The 12,123-nt window shown below is 45.9% G+C and overlaps 2 protein-coding genes across 6 annotated transcripts; both read right to left on the reverse strand.

Annotated features, from left to right (window-relative positions):
* Positions 1 to 59: 59 nt before the first annotated feature.
* On the reverse strand, positions 60 to 2,674 carry LOC106748644 (trichohyalin-like). Its single transcript, XM_014627402.1, has one exon. The coding sequence runs from the start codon at positions 2,573 to 2,575 to the stop codon at positions 1,673 to 1,675; it is 903 nt and encodes a 300-aa protein (XP_014482888.1). The 5' UTR covers positions 2,576 to 2,674; the 3' UTR covers positions 60 to 1,672.
* Positions 2,605 to 11,845, reverse strand: LOC106748417 (serine-enriched protein). Of its 5 annotated transcripts, XM_014627200.1 has the most exons (10): positions 11,261 to 11,845; positions 10,801 to 10,908; positions 9,287 to 9,492; positions 8,771 to 8,903; positions 7,830 to 7,868; positions 5,439 to 5,556; positions 4,489 to 4,646; positions 3,918 to 4,049; positions 3,636 to 3,818; positions 2,605 to 2,866 (listed from the first exon to the last, which is right to left on the reverse strand). In XM_014627200.1, exons 3-10 carry the CDS (start codon positions 9,484 to 9,486, stop codon positions 2,696 to 2,698), a joined length of 1,134 nt encoding a protein of 377 aa, XP_014482686.1. In that variant the 5' UTR covers positions 9,487 to 9,492; positions 10,801 to 10,908; positions 11,261 to 11,845; the 3' UTR covers positions 2,605 to 2,695. The 5 variants fall into 5 exon arrangements, with proteins under 5 accessions (XP_014482686.1, XP_014482508.1, XP_014482425.1 ...); XM_014627022.1 differs by having other exon boundaries at positions 5,439 to 5,550; positions 10,801 to 11,845; XM_014626939.1 differs by having other exon boundaries at positions 10,801 to 11,845.
* Between the last annotated feature and the right edge of the window lie 278 nt (positions 11,846 to 12,123).

A 12,123-nucleotide genomic window follows, 5' to 3' on the forward strand; every position in this document is an offset into this window, starting at 1 on the left:
TATTTTCAAGTAAATATTTACTAAGGAGTATTGCAGGAGTAAATTGTTTTATTTGGATTAAGTAAATAAAATAAATTACTACGACACTCCTTAGTAAATATTTACTTGAACATAGCCATTTTTTTTCAATGCAGCGGTAGAGCGGTTATGAAAATCGCGTCACGAGAGAGAAAGAGAGAGAGAGAGAGAGAGAGAGCAAACAATAACACGTGTCTTCAAACATATCAAGCTACTTCCTCGTTTGCAACTAAATCCGAATCACGATCATACAGTCCAACCATCACCGCTACGATTCATCTCTCTCTCTCTCTCTCTCTCTCTTTTTCTCTTACACGCTTCTTATGCACACAGATACATGCATTTACATTTTCGAACACGTTTACGTTTAACAAATATATATTTTCGCCTTTCAACACTAACACGCTCGCGCTCAGCGACGATACGGACAATCGAGAGACAGTAAACGGAGTCCCCTGACTCTTACGATTTTTTTACATCTACAAATGCGACGACGCGCGACTCGGGACGGTGACGCCCGGATAGATCATTGAGAAAGTCGCAGGGGGGAGAAGACCCGAAATCGGGTTCTCCGGCACGCGTCCGCCCCTAACTCGCGCGTCGGCGACGGAAGATGCCGAGGTAAACGCCAACGCGCTCCGAAAGACGAGAGATGACCTCGGCTGCCGAGGTGTCGCCGCATCCCGACGATGACGTACGTTCTCGATCGAGAGAGGGTGCTTTTCGTTTGATAACGTGAGTCGATGCGAGCATCATTTTGTCTCTGTTCCGCATTTAGTGGGTAATAAAGATAAGATGACGCTTGTGTTAATTTGCGTCACTAATGTCCGTCTTTCTACCGTTTCAGTTTCAATCTTATCGACGATCGAACTCGACGGATCGGCCAATCGCATCGGCCAATTAGCGGATTGTATTGATTAGTGCGATTGTACGGAGATGAATTTTTTGCTGAAGCAACGAATTGTTCGTTACTATCGTGACAGCAAAAAGATTTGTTGACACGGAAAAGATAATTTTACTGTTGCAGCAAAACGTCGTTGCGACAACAGTAAAATTTAATTGGTGCAGCCGAGTTATTTTGTCGTCTGTATATCCGGTAAGTAGCAATTAATATTCTTAATCTTTCTGCTGTCCAAACAAATCTGCTGTCGCTGTGTTAAAAAACAATTTGCCGTTCTAACAAAATTTGTTTCCCCCGTGCGTGTGATCGATCCCGTTGAGTTAATCGTCGGTCAGATTTAATTGATGAAACGGTGGAGACGGGCATAAATGAAAAACACTCAAACCCGGGTACACTGCAGATCCTTTGGCTGAAGCTCTTCTTACACACGTCTTGCCGTTTCAAGTCACGTCATTTAATACGATTGCACGTGTTAACACGAGTCGTACTTTAACGTGTTAATTCAACACGACGAAACGTTTTGAATACGACGTAAACTAAATCGGCGCAAAAGACGCGTGGAAAAAATAGCTTCAGCCAAATGTGTTATTTTTCAAGACGTTCGTGTGTAAAAGCAACGCACACTCGAATTGAGAGTGTTTCCTCTTCCTCTCCCACGAGAACGACGGGCGAGTCGTCGAGTCGCAGACGCGCCACGAGGTCCTTCCGATAGACTGACGAGAACGGCGAAGAGAGCCACGAACGAGTCGGAATTTAGAATATATGCGTTTTGTATAGCCAGACCAGATTAGCGGCGCGGGCCTCGTGCCTGAGCACCAGCCGGATGTAGAGTCCGTCGGCGGCCAGCGGCCGAGCCGCCGGCTGCTGTTCCGCGAGCCGCGGCTCCTCCTTCGGCCGCTGCGGCTTCTGTTCCTCCTGCCGCCGCCTCGCTGCCGTTTCCGTCTGTCGCTGCTCCGCGGGCGATTCTTCACGCACTTCTTCCACGGGTCGCGTCTCTCTGCCTTCCTTCCTCTTCTCGCGCAGCTGCGCTTGCTCGTCTCCCTCTCCTCCTTCCGGTAGCCTTCGCGGTGCCTGCTCGTCCTTCCTCCGCCGCGTCTTCTCCGCCTCTTTAGCTTGCTTCTGCCGCGACTCCTTCGGTTCCTCCTTCGGTTCTTTCTCCAGCTTCCTCCGCAGCTCGACCTCCTCCTTCTCCAGCTTCCGCTGCAACTGCTGCTCCTCCCACTCCAGCTTCCGCTGCAGCGCTCCCTCCTCCCGCTCGAACTTGCGTCGCAGCTGCTGCTCCTCCAGCTCCAGCTTACGCTGCAATTGCTGCTGCTCCTGCTGTAACTTCCGCTGCAATTGCAGCTCCCGGTCCTTCTCGATCTTCTGGCGTACCTGCTGCTGCAGGTGGCCGGGCTCTTTCCGCTGCGGCTCCTCCCGCTTCGGCTCCTGTTGTGTCTGCGTTTGCTGCTGCTTCTGCTCTTGCTCCTGTTCTACCTGCGTCTCCTGCTGTACGTCCCTTCGACGCTGCGGCGACTCCTGCGGTCGCTGTGGCGGCTCATCCTGCTCGACCTGAGTCTCCTGCTCGTGCTGTTGCTTCTGCGGCTGCTCCAGCTGCCGCAGCAGCATCGGCGATCGCTCCCTCTGTTCCTTCTCCCGTTCGACGGCGTCCTCCATCACCGCCGTCACCTCCACCACCGCCACCGTCACCGTCGCCGCTCCCTCGTCGGTGCCGCAAGGGTCCTCGCGTCGAGGCTCGTCCGAAACGGCCGCAATCTGTGCGGCCGTGGCCTGAGGTTAGTTGCTACCAGAATGCTGCTTCTGATCAGATCCGCCGTCGGAGCCGCTCGAGCTCAGAGTCGTGTTGCTGCCGTACGGGTCCAGCGAGGACTGCACCGACATGCTGCGGCCTTGCCTCCTCACTCTGTGGGGGGAGAACTTTCTGGGGTCGACACTGGTTGGGTCTGCCTGCAACAAATTCCCCCATAAAGAATCCGCCCGCGTGCTCGCGCCGAATCGCAGCGAGATTTTTCCATCTATCAACATTTCTAGCGGTACAATTCATTGGCGATACAGTGGTCCAATATTGTATTGTAGTGTTATATATTGGCATTCATTGGGAGGTGGCAGATATATTGAATATAACCAATATAAAGTCAGCCAACAACCCAATCGGTAAAAACAGATTTTACATAGTATCCCCGCTGGAAATATCATCGCTGAAAATTTTACTGAGATTCTCTGTCAATTGACCTCATTTCATTATCATTCCTTTAATATACGCAGTTTTCAACTAAATTTAATCAATTTCAACAGTATATTTGAACTTTCCTTATATCCGATTACTGGTGAACTTGATGAACAGTGATGTGAAAATTATTGAAAAATTACTGAAATATATAATAAATATTTCAAAATAAATCATAATTTTCATCATAAAATTCCATGTAATGCGGTGAGATATAACGAAAATTAAAGTATAATTCTGAAAAGTAATAAAAAAATTGTTAAAATATTAGATATCACGAAATTTACTGAATTAAAATGAAAACCGCGTATACTAATGGAAGAAAGAGAGAGAGTACTTCAGCAAAATATTTCCATCGGGGATCTGCTGTAAATTTTTTCGACAGCTTGCCAGCAGAAATATAACAGGATTTCTTAGAAGAGCGTAATAACAGATTAATTTATCATCGGGTTCTTGTTAAGGAGCGTGCGTGGAAAACACAACGCGCACCTGATAAGCTAACGCGTTCATGATAATCTCCGGCGGCACCAGGCCCAGCGGGTTCACCTCTTGCATCAGCACGGTGGCCGGTATCTTGTGAAACTGTATGTACTCGATGAAGTTGCCGATCACGTCTTTCAACGGTGTATTCTGGTTGTTGTCACAATACTTTTTGCTCCACATCAGCGCGGCCTGAAAGCAAGAAGTTTGCGTGAGACGATTGGGAACTGAGCGAGAAAGAGATTCGCAGAAGGTGGAGACGCAAGTCGCAGGTATGTGAAAGAAATTAACTTGGAATTTTGTGAATTCGTCCGCGCGCAATTCCTCCCTGGCAAGGATCAGGCGGACAACGTGCTGCGGCAGGAGCGTGAAGGAGCCCAGGTTTAGCACCTCGTTGCCATGCTCGTCGACGAACTCCAACACCTGAAACGAAGTCGCACGATGTCACATGATATCGATTATAATGCGCGAAATTTCTTTTTCTGCCAGTAATCGAGAAATTTGAAGTTTCAAGTCACAGAAACAAAAATTAAATTAAATTTCAATTGACACACGTGGTCAAAACTCACATCTGTTCTCGTTATTACGCAACGATGCAACTAGCGCGGATTCATACTTGTTTCAAGGTCATTGTAATAGCCGAGTGAAATGACGTTATAAAAAAATACCTTTTATAGAATAATGGCTCTTCGACATAATTCGATCGATAGATGAGCCGTATTATAAAGCTGGTCCTCGGAAGTCAATGAATTGTAAACAATGAAGGTGCGTCTAATGATATGGCCAGGGACTGTATATGAGAATGAGCAGACGATTATCTCGGACGTTGACTTCCGACTTGTGATCGTACTTGCGCTCATACCTTTTGCACCAACGACTTCGTGCACTTATACTGAATGTAACGTTCCGCCGAGGCCAGCAGAGCGCAAACAGTGTCGACAGTTATACAGCACTGAACAAAGCCGGCGCAAGCTCGCCTGAGCTCGTCCAGGCCGTAGTAATCAGCGGCGTTCATCACACCTGCAAACGCAAATTGCGTGTTAATTACGAACAATTACGAATTACTTTTAAAAACGTCCGTCGCACTGAAAGATAAATTTATTTGGATCTGACAATGGACAAACCAAACGCGTTTTAGTTGAAGGAAACAAAATTTCCTAGAGGAAAAGATTTCGTTGGATTTAATAAAGTTCTTTTAATTGAAACAGATTTGTCTTTCGTTTGGCTTCTCAAACAATAAATATCTTTGTGTCAAATAACTTTTGACATAATTCTTTTTTTCAAAAGTCCATCTGCATAAAACGCAGACCGCAGGTCATAAGATTGGATGCAGCGTGACGTTTTTCTCTTTTTTTTAGGCTGCAAGTTTCAATATGCACAGAAGTTGAGCAAACCTCAACTTTTGCACTCTGTGTCGAAGCATCCAGCCAATCGGGACGTAATATTATGACATTCTATTCTTTTACTGGCTCAGACAGAATGCTCGCTGCGTATTTATACATGTAGATTGTGCAAAAATTCTGCAGCTTTCAGTTTCTTGCGACCTGCGACTGCGCGCTTTATACATAAACTTTCAAACCAAAATGCATTTTAGTTAATTAATTTCTACGATCGATACATAGAATGAACCGCCGATAGCTGAGAAGAGGGTGGATGTACGAGTGAAGTGAAAGGGTGGATAATACGAAGACATATCCGTCTCTTTCTAGTAAAGCCTGATTGTCTTCTCCTGACTTTAGCGACGCCATTTAAAAATCCCAATAAATTTGACGAGCGCATGAATATGCAGCAATAAATGCGTCGGTTACGTACCGAGCAGAGTCCTGGGCTGCAGCGTCACGCATCCCGTGTGGATGTATTCGATCAACTGGCGGAAGACATCGGGCTCGAACTCCTCGATAATTAGTGTGTGATGCTGATTCACCTGCGGCTGCGGCATAAAAGCGAAATGCAAATATCGGCGCGAGGGAGCGGGAAGATAGTTGGGATGCTGAAGCTAGAATCGGATAACCGTGCCAAGCGACTCATACGGGGGGGTTCCTGGGAGTTGAGGGACGGTACTGACTGATTGAATTTACCAATTAGAAGGAAGGGAGGAGAGGACGGTATTGCGAAAGTGTCGTCAGTGCGATCGTCTGCTTTTCTATTATAGTAACTCTCTTTGTAAAATATGCACACTTTTACACGTGAGAAACGATACAGAGATTAATCGATTTGTTAGACCTAAGGATTACACTTGCCCAATTTTACACAGTTGCTGATCTTTCTCGTTTTTGTAATTTGCACTTCTAATTAATTAACTTGATTAAAAATATACTAAATCACCCAACCTTGCATATTACTAAATGGTACTTTCCTCACTCTTGTGAGAACATATTACAAATTAATTAAAATATTGTGACATAACTTCGAAGAAGTTCGAGAAAAATCGAATACAATTAAAATCCCAAATATTTCAATTTTCGAAACAAATCTTATGTATTTAACACGTGCATAATAATAATAAATAATTTATTAATTTGTCTTCACGATGGGATTATTTGTCACTAATCACAGGATATTCACCTTATCAGAAGAAAAGAATTTAATATCGCATAGAAGAGAGCGAGCTGAAAGTAACGACATACGTATTTTACCTCATTTGACGATCATTTAATCTCATCTAACGTTTCTCTACGGTTTTGTGCAGATTGCATTTCCGTGCGTATGCTTATGCGTAATGCACGAAATACGGATGCGCCTTAATTATATGCTCCCGTCGATCGAGAGTTTCATTGGAAGGCTAAGAATTTCTTGCTACTCTAATAACGCAATATATATCTTACTCAGGTGCAGACTTAACATCGTCAGAAAGGTAAAGTAAAACTATGTCATCTAATTAACAACCAAGCGAGCATATTTGAGCGTTATTTTCGTCGACTTCAAAGGCAATTCACATTGGCCGTTTTTGCATGGCTTAAAGTCGTATTCCATGATTTGTCTTGCACTCCCTAAGAATTAGGACTTATGTTCGCTTGATCGGTCGAGCAAAGTGAATGATCGTGAGCCGATGTGAATTATTTAAAATAGTGAGGACCGTAACGTGCCAATGTATACAACTATTGCGATCTACATGTATGGTGACTACGAGAATATACACAGAGAGAGAAATTTTGTTGGATTTAATAAAGTTTCTTTGATTGAAGCAAATTTGCATTTTGAAATAAAAGAATGTTTGACAAACAGGATTGTTCGGTTTCTCAAACAATAAATATCTTTACATCAAATAATAATACATTTCTCTCGCATTTCCATTCAAATCCATGACAATGATTATCAATGATTATTAATAAATTACTCGAAAAAAGCGACTACTGTGTTAGTAAAATATCAAAGAACATTTTTGTTCAGTGGAACAATATTTAACATATGGAACAATATGGAACAATATTTATACAGGACGCGTTGCGTGAAACACCTGTGTAATGAGATGCATTTTTTTATTGAAAACGAGAATGTTCCTCTAAGTAATACTGTTTTTTCTATGAAACAATACGGTTTACTCTAGTGAGGCAACATTTTTATTCAAACAAAATGATATTTAATATTAAATTATATAATATTAAATTATTTGTTTGTATTGATATTTAATATTAAATTATTTGTTTGTATTGAACAATTTTAAGTTAAACAAATACGTATGCTAAATCCAAAGAAATCTTTTTCTTTGCGTACAGTCCAATCGATCATGCAGAAGTCTAAGTGCGGAACCAACGTTTCACGCCAACCGTGACCATATGAATTTTACCAGAGGAACGTTCGAGCACAAGATGATAATTATTCCGATAATAATTATCCTCGGCAACGGAAGCTATCGAATTAGAGAATGAAGGCAGGCCAACATCGATTTGCCACACACTGATCTCATCTGTAGTCATCTATGCGAGCGCTTCTAAGAAACGGTTTTCTCTAAGAAAAATCCAAACGAATGCGAATGTCTGCGGAGGCAGAATCGCGGAATGAAAAAAAAAATGCAGAGAGCGGAAGAAACGAAGAGAAGAGAGGAAGAAGGAGAAGGAGTAAAACGCCGAGAGATTCGATTAAAAATGCAGATTGGAAAGACGACGACGAGATCGAAGGACGAAGAGAAAAAGAGGTGCAGGAGGGATAGACACGATCTCGATTTGCGTGTGAAATTGTACGTAAAAGTGACGTTCAAAGTACCTCTTGGATGGGGGCCAGTTGCTGCGTGAACCCTGACCGCTATATGACATATACAAATGCACACTTACTATTTCTAGTCTGGTAAATGCGGAAGATTCGTTTGCGGCGAGATCGTCGCGATTGACGCGCAAGGCGTCCCGCGAGAACTGTCGAGGAACCGCCATCTCCTCGCTGAGATATACGTTTAATTGACATGTATCACTTGACTTTACATATTGCAAAAGAAAAGCACGAAAACCGATATACCACAGGGCGACCTTGCACGGGGAAAACAAGTTTCGCTAGAACAGCAAATTGTTCGTTAATATAGTGACAGCAAAAATTTTGTTGCACGGAAAAAATAATTTGGCTGTTGTAGGCGTTCACACACAGTAGACGAAATTCATGTTATGTCCAATACATATTCGATACTTTACAGGCAAGAAACATAGATATTTCGGTTTATCATACTGTCAATTTTCGTACTATTCCTCCACGCTAATAAGCACACTAATAGGGTCGAAGTCTGATTTCCTTTCGATTAAATTCGCGTTCACGGCGAATGAGAGTAATCGTCAGGGACTCCTTGTACGTATCGAACGCGCTCGCCTTTTCCGTTCTCGAGAAATTCTCCATATCTATTTTATACACGATACAATATGTACAATATCGTTATATTTTCTCTGAAAGAAAGCAAAAGGAAGAATCTCGACTCGTCCGCTGCACGTCAGTCTTGTCTTTATATTATGCGCATACTGGCTTTCTGAAGAATAAACTAATCCAGTGGAATAAGTCTGCGGAAACACTTTCCGCGTAATCGGAAAGAGACTCGCCGGTTTTCGCGCCTGTAACACAGCGACTCGCGCGATTATCGCCGCGACACGTCGGTCAGCCGTGCTTACATTTCCCTCGACGATCGATACGTGATCTCGATCGCGTATCGACCGGTCGGCCGGGCGTACCTGTTGCGCCGCGTTCTGCAGGTTCAACAGCGGCTCGGAGCTGCGTTTGAGGAAAAGCCGGATTTTGTTCTCGCGCGGCATCTCTCTCTTACGTTGCGGGCTCGGCGTTTGGTACAGCATCTTGTGGAAGACTCTGTAAACGGCGGGAAAGAGTTACAAAAGTCGCCTACAATCCCGACGTATCGTCGTTCCGCAATATAATAATAATAGTGATGATAATAATAATAATAATAATAATTTTATTGGCTCCAGAAAACCGATAAGTAAGGATAATATAACACAAAATCGAAAAAACAAAAATCAATACCAGCGTAAGGAACCAATAGGCGAGGCAAACAGCAATGTGGTTGGTACGACTGCTTCACCTGCGCATACTTAATCGATTACAAATAAATGAGGAAAGTAAAAAAAAAGGTGGAAAAAATAATTAAAACCATTTTATCTTTGGCGACTGTTCACTGTGCACGGATATTGTCTCTCTTCTTCTGTGTCTCCTCTCTCATGCCTGCAACGAACCTGCTTCTGGCCGCGAGCACGGCCTTCACGGCGCAAACGGGTTCCCGGGTGTCGCCGACGAGGAAGGTCACGTCGCACAGCTCTGGCATGCTCGCGAGGAACTTCATATCCTCTGCCAGGCCGGTTTTATTCTCGAAGGTCGAGTAGTCGGACTCGTCGACGATCATCCCCGATCCTGAAGCCTCTGGCATCGGACCCATGCTCCTCTGCGGTTCATTCCTCTTATAAGAGCACCGTAGGAACACATCGATCGTCGAAATCTATTCTTTCGAATTTCGCCGATTACCTAACTCTTTAATCGATTCCTTAAATAATTCATCCTCAATTCCGTGATTGAACGACTCAACGTGGGTGACATTTGCCCTCGTCGAACAACGTGTAAGGGTGTTGCATCAATATACAGCTCATTACGACAGGTTGCACGCGGTAGGGGCACGCGTGAGAGAGTGAGAGCGCGCCTCGGGAACTCGGATCGGTCGCTCTCGCTCTCTCACGCGCGCTTCTGGCCAGGCAACCCGTCGTAATGAGCTGTGTGTTGATGCAACACTCTGTGCGGTCTGTCTAATAAGAGTGCGACCGGACAAACTTCTGTTCGAAAACCGTTCAACATCGGAAACCCTTGAACGAGCAGGTGGAAGGATTCTTCCACTATGACTTGTACGTAGTGAGAACAAGATTTCTTCAGGTTTCATAAATTTTATCGCATCGAAACAAATCTCATCATTGACATGCTCCAAAAAAACTGATGTTTCGATTAATAAGTACGATTGTTGGACTTTTCAACAAAGGTGACTAGAGATATAATCGACGAGACGAGACGGCATCTCGTATTAAAGAGGAATTTCGCATAGCACGGGGAGTTAAAAGGCGCAGGCTCGCTTCTGTCGAGGCGAGGAATTTGCAGGCTGGTCAACGAGGCGTCCCTTAGCGTACCAGCCCCTTTAACTCGGTCTGCGACGCACCTTAGCGCGCTTGTTTAAAGTGAGGCTCGTCGCGTGGAAAAATAGCGCGCGGACACGCCTCGAGCCCGCTCATTATTCCTACCCCCCCGTGCGCTTCAATTACTGGTCGCGCATTGTCGCGTCTCTCATCGAGCGTCGCGGCAAATAACGCGACGAGACAGCGCGGCAAAGAAACCGCGACGTTCGATTTCGTCGAGACCTTATCGGAATTAAATTAACGTCATGAAAATACATGTACACGGGAAAATAGATCAGGTTGCGTTAAAGGGAACAGCCAGATGCGTCCTGGTTGAAGGGAAGAGAATTTCTGACTATAAGAATCACATTTGGGTCTTAAGAAGCAGAATTTCCTTCGAGCAAAACACATCTGGTTGTTCTCCATCTGGTTAATACGATCTAACTTTTTCCCACGTACGGATGTAACGATCGTTAAAAGAAAGATTGTTGAAGAGTCGAAGGCAGAAAGCTCTGCGAGACGGGGAGGAATCGGACACGAAAGAGAGGGGAGGGGGGGGAGGCAATGCGCCCTGTACATTGAAAGCCAAGTGTTACCTGTTGCGTTGGTCCCGGAGCCCCTTCGCTTGCCGGGCTGCTCTTGCCTCGAAAAAACACTTTTAAATCACTTCTCGAATGTCCCCGGTGAAACCAGTCGTACGTTAGCTGGCGGACAGAATGCGCCGGTGAAGAATGCGTGAGATATTTTACCGCATACATACGATAGTCGGGCGAGCGCGAACAACGTGCAAATTCTATTAGGAAGGACTAGCCGATCGCGAGGATCGAGCGTGCTTTCTCCTCCGTCGGCGGGTATTCTCTACTGTACGCGAGCAGCAACATAGTGCAATCCGAACGGAAGGAAAGAGAGAGAGAACCGAGGAGGCCCCGATGTGAATAACAAAGAAAACGCAAAATCAGAATCGTGAAAAACAACGGCCGGCTCGTCCGGATGACGAGCGTCTACGACGGGAGGAGAGAGAATCGCGATGACCGAGCGCGATAATGCGCGATTTACCTTGCGAGTAATCCGTGGACACGTAGCGCGATGGATCAATCCGCCGGTCCAGATCGATACCGCGGGTGCACGATCGCGCGATGACGACGACGACGACGAGGGAGTGTATCCGGCGGGCGCGAAACTCGCGTTCTCTCGCTCTCTGCCGTTTCCCTTTTCGGAAAGGGGGCCGATTTCCGCGACGGCGGAGGACGATGAACGCGTGTCTGACGTCTCCCCGGGACGCTTGCCGTGCCGCCTCCTCCGTGCGATGGTTCTCCTGACGCAAGCGGCGAGACGCGAGAGCTTTCGCGCGTGGGCGTTGCGTGACGCGGCGCCTCGAGCGAGAGAGAGAATGAGAAAGAGAGAGTGAGTGAGGGGGAGGAGGGGGAGAGGGAGAGACGGAGAAAAAGAGAGCGAGACGCGAGAGTTTCCGGCGGAAATCGCGGACACGGGAAAACGTTCGCGCGGCTTCCGCTCCGCGAGGGAGACCCGAGGGCGTGGATGACACGTCGCGGTTAAGCGGAGATCCGTGAATGGACGTCGAATCGCGGCCGATGAGAGTGAGAGCAAGCACACAGGGGGAGAGGGAGAGAGGGAGAGAAAGAGAGAGAGAGAGAGAGAAAGAGAGCGCGCGCGGAGTCTCTGAGCGAGCAGAAGTGCACGAAATGCAAATCTTCCTGTCGATGAAGCGCGTCAACGAGGCGTCTGCGCGGCGCCTGCGTCACGCCAGGCGCCGATCGAATCTCACGAGCGAGGCTTCTGCGCCGGCTCGACCTGGACGACTTCTATCTTTCCTCCCTCTCTCTCTTTCTTTCTCTCTTTCTCTCCCTCTTTCTCTCTCTTTCTTAGGCAATCAGGGGTATAAATTAGTATTAAAATTT

This window comes from Dinoponera quadriceps, unplaced genomic scaffold (genome assembly GCF_001313825.1).
Source record: "Dinoponera quadriceps isolate SergipeBrazil2010 unplaced genomic scaffold, ASM131382v1 scaffold123, whole genome shotgun sequence".
Taxonomy (NCBI): domain Eukaryota; kingdom Metazoa; phylum Arthropoda; class Insecta; order Hymenoptera; family Formicidae; genus Dinoponera; species Dinoponera quadriceps.